General features: G+C 41.2%; 1 protein-coding gene across 3 annotated transcripts; it reads left to right on the top strand.

Annotated features, from left to right (window-relative positions):
- Positions 1-228: 228 nt before the first annotated feature.
- On the top strand, positions 229-9,957 carry fubp1 (far upstream element (FUSE) binding protein 1). 3 transcript variants are annotated; one of them, XM_088345996.1, is made up of 20 exons: positions 229-396; positions 794-884; positions 1,923-1,958; positions 2,029-2,065; positions 2,199-2,245; positions 2,335-2,406; positions 2,490-2,547; positions 2,631-2,793; positions 2,860-2,958; positions 3,048-3,164; positions 3,228-3,330; positions 3,519-3,752; positions 3,818-3,978; positions 4,108-4,259; positions 4,691-4,769; positions 4,843-4,972; positions 5,193-5,267; positions 5,707-5,769; positions 6,766-6,935; positions 8,565-9,957. In XM_088345996.1, exons 1-20 carry the CDS (start codon positions 310-312, stop codon positions 8,598-8,600), a joined length of 2,010 nt encoding a protein of 669 aa, XP_088202122.1. In that variant the 5' UTR covers positions 229-309; the 3' UTR covers positions 8,601-9,957. The 3 variants fall into 3 exon arrangements, with proteins under 3 accessions (XP_088202122.1, XP_088202114.1, XP_088202105.1); XM_088345988.1 differs by having other exon boundaries at positions 794-917; XM_088345979.1 differs by having other exon boundaries at positions 794-917; positions 3,048-3,330; positions 4,691-4,767; positions 4,847-4,972.
- Positions 9,958-9,979: the final 22 nt, after the last annotated feature.

The raw sequence follows: 9,979 nt of genomic DNA, 5'->3' as shown, positions 1-9,979 counted from the left end.
GGGGTAACAAAAAGATAAAGGGTAACCCTAACACCCCTAGGCCCTGTTTTGAAATGTTGACGCATTTTGTGTGTCCTATATTATGAGCAGTGGCATCAAGAACCATTCACCCCTCCATAAAACGGAAATAAAACATCCAAGAACATGAAACACTGACAAATCGAACTCTTCAGCCAAGAAAACAGACGCCTGAAAAACGCGCGCAAGAATTCTCGCGAGATTCCCCATCTTCCCTGCCTCTGATTCGTCATCGTCCAGGGAATGTAATCCGCCATCTTGTTGTCTTGTCTGGAAGGAGAAGCTTGAGATATGGCGGACTACAGCAGCGTGGCCCCCCCGGCCAGCGGTGGCGGAATGAATGACGCCTTCCAAGACGCTCTACAGCGAGCTCGACAGGTTAATCATGCTTATGTTTCTGTATTCGTGACTTGTAAAGTCTAAAACTATCAGTTTCAGTCGTTGTAATCCTTTCGTCCTCCTCATGGCCTCTCTTCAATACATGCTAACTGCTAGCATGACGCCACAACTGCACTTACGATAAATTCGAAATAACTTTTATCGTATTAAATATATAGTCTTAATGTTCTTTATTAATTTATTTATTAATAAAAAGGCTATTAGAAAATGTGCACGCTCGAAATGAGAAAACATGCGGACGTACGAGGCATTCCTTTGTTGGTTCTGATTTTCCGAACAAGGCCGCGTGATTTCAGCAAGACGTTAACGCAACTACAAAGTGTATACGTGACCATAAAGAGGTTTGTGTTCATATTTACTTACTTACGTTTGTCAGATTGCAGCAAAAATCGGAGGCGATGGCGTTGCAGGCCCGGCGTCGAGCGATTTCGGCTACGGAGGCCAGAAAAGGCCCCTGGAGGACGCTGGTGGGTATTTTCCCATGCCTAACCTCAATATCGGTCAGTGACTCAAATCGATTAGTGATTCGTTGCTTGTCTGGTGTATGTTGTAGCCATTTAAACTATAGTCTATCTGAAGTCTTATTAACTAAGCACGGCTTTTATTAACTTCTCAGTAATCCTAATGAACGTTTTACTCTACAGATGTATGTTTGATCTAACTTTGCCTTTTAATTCCAATTTATAACAGCCCTTGTAATAACATATTAATACGCACTGAAGATCAATTAATGGGATTAATAATAACTGACCTACCATCCCTCTTTCCTGCCATTAAAACCCCCTTCACTTCCATCACAAGTCTGATCTTGGTGGACCGATCCTTAGAGCTGCCCCATCAATAGCTCATTGCCACAAATATTCTAGAATGCATATTCACGAAAATTATTTAAGTCGTGTGTATTTGCATAGCCTTTTTTCACAAATTCTCAAAGGGCTGAACAAAACCAACATTACCCATTCTCCTGATCTGAAAGGGAAAAACTCAGCAAGAGGAAAAATCAAGAGGGAGTTACACATGAGATAGAAAATTAAAACGACTATCTGAGATGTGTGAATCCGTCCAGAAAAGAATGAAATTGTGTGAACCCTTTTGGTGAAAAAAATCTGGATGCCCGTGTTGCGATTTCACTATGCATGATATAATTATCCTTCAACATCTTTGGCAATGTTTTTTTTTAACTTAGTTTTGCTGTCGATCTACTGTTTTAAATGCCACGTACATCTATTTATATTTGAATAATTTTGAGGCGTCTAGTTATTGCGACAAGCTTTTCAGGATGTAATTGGAATAAACTGCACCGCCTAATTGATTTAAATACACCTCCATGCTGAAATTTATGATTAAAAAGATATCTAGAGTACTTAGTATGATAAATATCCATGTCCTTGTCTAATACTCTAATGCATGTGTTTTTCTAAGACCGGTTGATAATTTCTTGTTTGATGGGGATATGGTTTTGTGATAACCGTGCTTTATTTTACATTTTAAATACGTCATCACAGACCAACCAGAGACAAAGAAAGTGGCGACCAATGATGGTGAGTAAAATGCTCATTCATTTGTTAGTTTGCCGTTCTTTTGTTCTATCTAATTAAATGTCCTTTTCAGCTTTTGCCGCCATGGGAGGAATGGGAGGCCCCCCTCGGTGAGTTTGATTCCTCCAAAATTGAGTGAGATCCATTTGAATTCTTTCAGTTTAATTCAAATAGTTTATAGCTGCAGCCATTTAAATAGACTTAAGACTTAATGTTGCATTATGCTAATCTGATCTCTCTCAGATCATTATCGGAGGATTTCAAGGTTCCTGATGGAATGGTTGGCTTCAGTAAGTTCACATTCTAGGTTGTTGTTGTTTTTTTTTTTTTTTTTTTTTGTTCTGTGAAAGGCTCATACTCTTGATTTTTCTTTTTTCAGTTATCGGACGAGGCGGTGAACAAATCTCGCGTCTTCAGCAGGACTCAGGATGCAAAATACAGATTGCCCCCGGTAAATTTAGTTTGAGGAGAAATCAAATATTTTCTTTGATGTTTCCATAAGATTGCATTAGAATAAGATATTTTTTCTTGTAGACAGCGGAGGTATGCCCGATAGGTCGGTAACATTGACCGGAGGGCCTGACGCTATTCAGTGAGTAATCTGCAAGAATAATCAATTTATTATTTTTTTACATCCCTGCATTTGTGTGTAACCTGGTTGCGCTTTCTGAACAGGGCGGCAAAGCGGTTGCTCACAGAGATTATTGAGAAGGGACGACCATCCCCAGCGTTTCATCACGGTGACAGTCCCGGCATGACTGTTCAGGAGATTATGGTCCCTGCCTCCAAAGCTGGCCTAGTCATTGGCAAGGGAGGCGAGACAATCAAAAGTCTACAAGTGAGTGTTTGGAATGCCTGGTCTGCCAAATTATCATGGGATAATGCTCATTGCTGTCTGATATAGGAAAGGGCTGGAGTGAAGATGGTGATGATTCAAGATGGCCCTCAAAACACTGGCGCAGACAAACCTCTCCGCATTTCAGGAGACCCTTTTAAAGTTCAGGTGGGTGATAATCTTTTTGACTCAATAATAGAGATTGCATAGTTCCATTAAAATTTGTTTGTAATGAAATTGACTGGTTACATTAACAGCAAGCCAAAGAGATGGTGATGGAGCTCATTAGAGACCAAGGCTTCCGCGAACAAAGGGGCGAGTATGGTTCCAGGAGCGGTGGTGGTGGCGGCGGCGTCACCGGCGAATCGTTGGACGTGAGTGTGTCTATACAGTGCAGCAATTTTTCTGCAGTCATTGAAACTGTTCTCCTGTTTAAGGTTCCCGTTCCCAGGTTCGCTGTTGGAATAGTTATCGGCAGAAGTGGGGAGATGATCAAAAAGATCCAGAGTGACACTGGTGTCAGGATCCAGTTCAAACCAGGTCAATTACTCTGTCAAATTGAATAGATTTTTTTTTTTAACTATATGTCAATGATTAAAACACATGCACCACGCTGACAAGCTGATGGATCACCTAAACCTTTTTCTGAGACCTATGCTACATGCTCTAATTAAGAGGACATGAATTACATGAAAGTGTAGTTTGTAATTGTTGTTCTCCCTTTCTAGATGATGGTAGTGCACCTGACAGGATAGCACAAATCACGGGTCCTCCTGAACAGGCCCAGCATGCGGCAGATATTATCACCGACCTCCTGAGGAGCGTTCAGGCTGGTGGGCCACAGGGTCACGGCAGAGGCAGGGGGCGTGGGCAGGGAAATTGGAACATGGGACCGCCTGGTGGGCTCCAAGAATTCAGCTTTACCGTCCCGACCATGAAGACTGGTCTAATTATCGGAAAAGGTACGATTACAAATTGGATGAATGCTTTTCGTTTTGATATAAATCCTGAATTATTTTTTTTGCAGGTGGCGAAACGATCAAAGGAATTAGCCAACAGTCAGGGGCCAGGATTGAGCTGCAGAGGAATGCTCCTCCGAACTCAGACCCCAATGTTAAGATGTTCACCGTCAGGGGCTCACCCCAGCAGATTGACTATGCCAGGCAGCTGGTAGAGGAAAAGATAGGAGTGAGTAAAGGAGTTATTTACATACAACATGGATAGGGGGTTTACTTGTCCCATTAGTGACTTTTGATCAGCGTCCGTGGTTTCTTTGTTCGGAGTTTTTTAAATTGAATTATATGTTTGACCTTTCAGGGGCCAGTTACTCCAATGGGTGGCCCACATGGGCCACCTGGTCCACATGGAGGTCCAGGCCCACACGGTCCTCCAGGCCCCCCTGGTCCACCTGGCGCACCAATGGGTCCGTACAACCCCGGGCCTTATAACCAGGGACCCCCAGGACCACAGTAAGTCCAATTTGTTTATTAGTAGCATTACAATTTCAGTCATGAATTGGGTTGTATATCAAAACAGCAAACACTAAATTGTTAATTTGTTGCTTAATGGGAAGGGAAAGGCGAATAAGGCTATTTGAGAACTTTGTTTCGGTAAGTTTCAGTATATTGTAATATTGTGGCTGAATAACAATTTGTTAAAAAAAAAACACCTCCTAAAGTCATTAACATTATTTAGCTGATATGCTCATTATGCATGAAAACAACTTGGGGACTTATTAAATTACAAACATGATAGCAACTTTTGTGCCAGACCTTCAGTTGACCAACAATGTCCTACCAACATTTGGTTTTCACAAATTGTCATTTCAAAAGAACATATGTTTTTTTTTTGTTTTGTTTTTTAAACCATAATATCTACTTCCGATTTTCTACTTGATCAGTGGTCCCCCAGCACCTTACCAGCCCCAGGGTTGGGGTAACGGCTACCCGCAGTGGCAGCAGGGACAGCCTGATCCAAGTAAGTACCTGTAATTTCTCAACAGCTTTGATCAAGTTTTCACACTGTTTTTATTTTTTTTTTCCCACTATGGGTTCAGACAAAGCAGCTGCTGATGCCAATGCCGCAGCGTGGGCGGCCTACTATGCCCAGTACAACCAACAACAGCAGGCACCCATGACGCCGACTAGTGGCGCACCAGGCACTACTCAATCCAACGGTCAAGGTATTGTATCAATCCTGTACAGTCGGCTTGAAAGGGAGCATAGCTAACCCTAGGGTTTAAGTAATGAGGAAGTTTTGGTTTTCAGGAGACAGTGTTTTTTTTCCTCTTTTAAACGTCGGAAAGGCTAGTCAAGTCCTTTACCATAAGTTGACAACCCCCAGGGAGGTGGGAGGCCAGCTCCAAATGATTGACGAATTACAAGTACGGTTTTTTTTAACAGGTGACCCACAGTCTGCAGGTCAGAGTGGACAGGGAGATTACACCAAAGCCTGGGAGGATTATTACAAGAAAATGGGTATATGAACGTAGTCTCAGTCAACAACTTTTTGTTTGATGGGCATCAGTCTAAACAGCAAATGGGCTGTCGATAAGCCTTTTTCACCACCAGGTTTGCGTAGTAAGACAGTTTAAGGCAATCAGTGGAGTGCTAGTCAGTTTTTTTTTTGTGCACCCCAACTCGGTGTGATCCTAAGTTGCCTGTGCTGTTTAGACTGCACCTACTCTCAATGTCTCCTGGACTCGACCACTTTCTCATGCGTGTAGGAAAAGTCTTGTTTACAAGATGTGTTTATTTTTCTGGACGTGAAATTATTATTATAATTATTATTTGCTATACCCAGTGTGTTAATTCATTGTAAAATGCGGAACGTTGCTTGGTTGTTGTTGCTGCTGTTGCCGGCCATGAAGTCGAATAACTGTCACAAACTGAGTGATGCTCTATGTACCCTATGCAGGTCAACAGAATCAACAGCCTCAGGACTACACTAAAGCCTGGGAGGAGTATTACAAAAAACAAGGTGAGGCTTTATTTTTTTAATTATTATTATTATTATTAATTTTTACACCACTGAAAAATGGGAGGTCTGTCATCTATGCAGCACTCTGCAGTAGATATGTTGCTCTTCAGACTCCCAAGAATAAGACAAAAGGTTTCTGATCCCCACTCAGAGAAATGAGTGGCGGGTTCGTTCCCCTTCTTACAAAATAAATCTTTTCTAGGCATTAATGTATTGTATCAGTTAATAGTTTCATGAAGTGTTGTCTGTTAAATGCGAGTTTTTAGGTCTTTTTCAGGCAATTAGGTTTTATACCCACTTGTCATTGTATCTTGGTGCACGGTTCCAGTTACACTAGTTTGTCACTGGTAAATGCAAACACAGAATGCATTTTATAACTTGCGATTGCTAAGAGTGGGTCATGAGCTTTTCACTAAGGTGATACTAGTTTTGGAGAGTGCTATGTTTTTCAAAGTTTTCATCTGGACCAAAATGTGATTCAAAGAGATTAACATTTGTTCAACATTTTCCCTAATTCCTGTGGTGTTCCTTTTTTTTTTTGAGTCGATTTAGTCCTAAATGTAATTTCTCAAAGCTGTAACTGATAATGATTTTTCTGTTTGGGGCCGCCTGATCCAACAAGGTACACTTGAATATTTGCCATGGTAAAACAATATTAAATTAAATCCTCCTCACACATAACTTGGTGCCAGCTCATAAACTTTGGGCACAAACAAAATGCCACATGCCATTACAAATTAAACCTGGTGAACGGTAAATAGCTGTGTAGTGTTAGCATTGTTAACAATAGCCCAAGTCTGCCTAGCGGCTAAGAACAAAGTGGAAGCAGAGGGGCACAACATCTTTTGTGGAAATGTGTTGTTGGCAAAGCTGTCTCGACAGCGCAAAAAATATTTTTTGTATTTTAGTATGGCAAGTAAAATGAAATAGGACCAGCACTGAACATTAATTTACTTTACAAAAGTTAATAAACTTGATAAAATCTGGTCTTTCCAGGTCAAGCGGCCCCTCAGGCGGCAGCACCAGCAGCTGCAGCCGCCCCCACAACCCAACCTGGCGGGCAACCGGACTATAGTGCAGCCTGGGCCGAGTACTACCGGCAGCAAGCAGCTTATTACGGCACAGGCAACCCACAGGCAATGGGATCGGCACCACAAGCCCCTCAGGTACGCACCCCTTTTTGTCCCCTTTTCCAATAACCATGTGCACGGAACAGTCCAATTTGTCTTCCTAACCACCTTCACTTCCCCAGGTTTTCCAGGGTACCAGTATGAGCAGCGGCAGCAGCATTTTAACTTAATAAACTTTCCTCCCTACACAGGATGCCCGCTGCTTTTGCCACGCTGTTAACATGCATTGTATCTTCTATGTATTTCTCCTGCACAGGGCCAGTAATGCGAAGTGGACATAACGTAAATGCTTCATTGTCGAAATCCTTTGTTAAATGTTTGGATGCAGACGCCTCGGTGAAGATCTTTGCTTTCCTTGGTTTGAAAGTGTTTCACATATATGGCAAATTACCAGTCAAGCACGCCCTCCATCTATATATTTTTTTTGTTGTAAATGTTTTGTTTTTAGTGAGAAACCTTAACTCCTATGGTCATTCCAGCCCTGTATCTACATTTAATGTGGTTAGAAATCATGTTTTGATTGAACTTGTAGACATTGCCATGTAAATCATCTCAGTTTTAAAAGGAAAAAAAAATGCTTATTGCCTGTTGTGTTTTTTGCAATAAAACAAACTGAAACCTCCTGTGTTGGTAAGTCGGGGCTCACTCGAGTGAGAAGGAAGGTTAGGTAACTTGTGGGCCACCTGTGGGTTGACACAAAGCGATGCTTCTCCTGTTTCCCTCCAACTGTCCTACAAGGTGCTTGTCGATTGATACCGTTTGCCACCATGCCATTTTCTTTCTCGAGCCAGGCCACTTGTGTGCGTTTTTGCCGAGAGCTAGTATGCACATGTCATTGTTTTTGTCTTGACGTGTAGACACCTCCTCCTCCACAGGCCAGTGTAGAGAAGTGGTAAGCAAGTATTTTTAATCCCCTTTTGGAAAGCCTTTACTAAGTGATGCTGCCTTTATTTGAATAGTGTGCCCTTTTCTTCCAGCACAGTCAGGTAAATTATATGATGTTTTTTGTCCTAGCCATGTACTCTAAATATGTACATGTTTTTTTCCCCCAAATGACAAAACCAATGCGAAAATCTATATTTTGCTGTGCAAATGCTGTGCTAGTGTCTTAACCGTTATGAGCATTGGGCTCTGTTGGCTCGGGCAGGGGCGTCTAATGCAGTCCACGGCCAAGTTGAGCCCATCCGTCCTGTAAGTACTCTAAATGTGACTCCTAAGCCCAATGATTGAAAAGTACAAAAGTATATTTTGGTCGAATTTTGTCAGTTCTGTTTTTTTCGGTGGGTAAGTATGCATTGTTGCAAAGCCAGGCATAGACTTTCGACTGTTGTTTGCGTGCATCAGATGCAATCTTGTTCCTGTCAGATACTCTTTACTTGGTTGTTGCTCTTCTTGTGCCATCTTTCCGCTTCTCTCATTTGAAAAAACGGGTTTGCTGATCACGATGATGTACAGTGTAGCATGCTTACTTGGCCTTCGCTACTGATGAAAATGTTATATTTGAGCATGTCATATCAAGTTGATGACTTGTCACATTATTAATTTTTGTAATTTATTTTAGAACTGTTAAAAAGGGTTTACTGATTCAAAATGATAAGTTTGAGAAAGGACAAATATTGACTGCAAATATATCTATATAGTGCAATATATATTTGATCTTTGCAGTGTTCCCCCACAACCCCCTCAGACCTTGCACCTTAGGTTCTGCTGCAGTTAATCCAGGTAAGCACAGCCTAAGGAATCAATTTGAATATGCAGTGGAACCTCTGAATGGGAACACATCCATTCTCTATATTTTCATGGACAATGCAATCTGATCCTATAAAACCCAATGAAGCCTACTGGTTACTCAAATTTTCCTATGTATAAATGGGATGTTTCAGTATAAATGACCTGACTCGTATTTACAAACTGAATTTTGATTGTCTTTGAAATTTTACAAGCCCGTTTAACTTATGTGGTGGGTAAAATTAAGAAGCTTAACCTCTAGAAAAAAGTCTCATCGCTGGAAGTGTATTTCTGTGAAATGGGGGGGGAAGTTGACTCTTGAACCATAATTAACTCTCCGACCAAAACTCAAAGCATGAAAATGCAAATAAGGTTTTTCTTACCAAAACCCGGGAAAAATAGGAACTTGAAATATAACCCTATCGGTATACACAAGTACAATTGTTTTACAGCACCATAGTCACACAGCAGCATCCTAAAGTGGAAGAGCTAATTTTTTTTTTTATTTTTATGTTTTTGCTAGAATAGGACATACTTGTCATATTTGATACTGGAACTGTTTGTCGACAACTTGTTCCACTTTGGAGGTGCCACTGTTTCTCTGATGATTTGATCAATCTTCCCACCCATGCAAATAAATGTCACCCTGTCAATGAATTTATGCTGAACTGAAAAGAGACGTTCTTACTTGTTAGACTCAAATGTATATTATGAAAGAATGATGGCGATACTGCCTTATATGACTCCTGCAGGAGGTCAGGGCCATTTTTTATAAAAAAAAAAATTAAAAAGTGATGTTGCTTAATGTTCTTCACTGGTGGTATATTCTGTCTTGAGCATAGCGCTGACATAATCATTGAACCACCTTCACTTCTTGCTCACAGTGTTGGAGGACGCTGCAAGCTTAGGCGCTAGAATCAGAGCCTGTGGTAGTTTCTGCCGAGCGTAGGCCGGGCAAGAGCTCCAGTGCTTAAGGTAAAAAAAAAAAAAACAATGAAAAGTCATGTAATTTTTTGACTGAAAAAAGTTCAAGGTAGGCATGTTAATTGCTCGGATTGTTGAAATGCTGCCGTGGTAAAGATTCTCTGATGGTTGCTATTTGTATTGCCATGGTTGTTGCAATGAATGCTTTGGAAAGTTGGATGAGGACAGGAAATTAACTTGACTATGTTGTGTCATTAAAATGTCCCACTTGGGGTCTGCCTTTTTTAGGAAAGGGGTGGGGGTGTTATTTTGCCAGGAGGAATCACAATAGAGGTCAATGTGCTGTACTATATGCTTGCTCATTCTGTACTGTTTATTAACAATAAAGGTGTCATAAACAAATCCAGTCGAACTGGCTCTTGAAATCG

The sequence above is a fragment of the Urocampus carinirostris genome, chromosome 1 (genome assembly GCF_059441175.1).
Source record: "Urocampus carinirostris isolate Australia breed hairy pipefish chromosome 1, RoL_Ucar_1.0, whole genome shotgun sequence".
NCBI lineage: Eukaryota > Metazoa > Chordata > Actinopteri > Syngnathiformes > Syngnathidae > Urocampus > Urocampus carinirostris.
The sequence above is the reverse complement of the archived record's forward strand: the minus strand, read 5'-3'. Positions and strand labels throughout refer to the sequence as shown.

What these genes read in the sequence shown, in the direction of transcription:
- fubp1 (XM_088345979.1), top strand. Translation starts at nt 310, where the DNA reads ATGGCGGACTACAGCAGCGTGGCCCCCCCGGCCAGCGGTGGCGGAATG. An exon ending in TGATGGAATGGTTGGCTTCA is followed by an intron (nt 2,246 to 2,334) that starts GTAAGTTCACAT and finishes TTCTTTTTTCAG; the next exon opens with TTATCGGACGAGGCGGTGAA. An exon ending in CGGCACCACAAGCCCCTCAG is followed by an intron (nt 6,936 to 8,564) that starts GTACGCACCCCT and finishes TGATCTTTGCAG; the next exon opens with TGTTCCCCCACAACCCCCTC.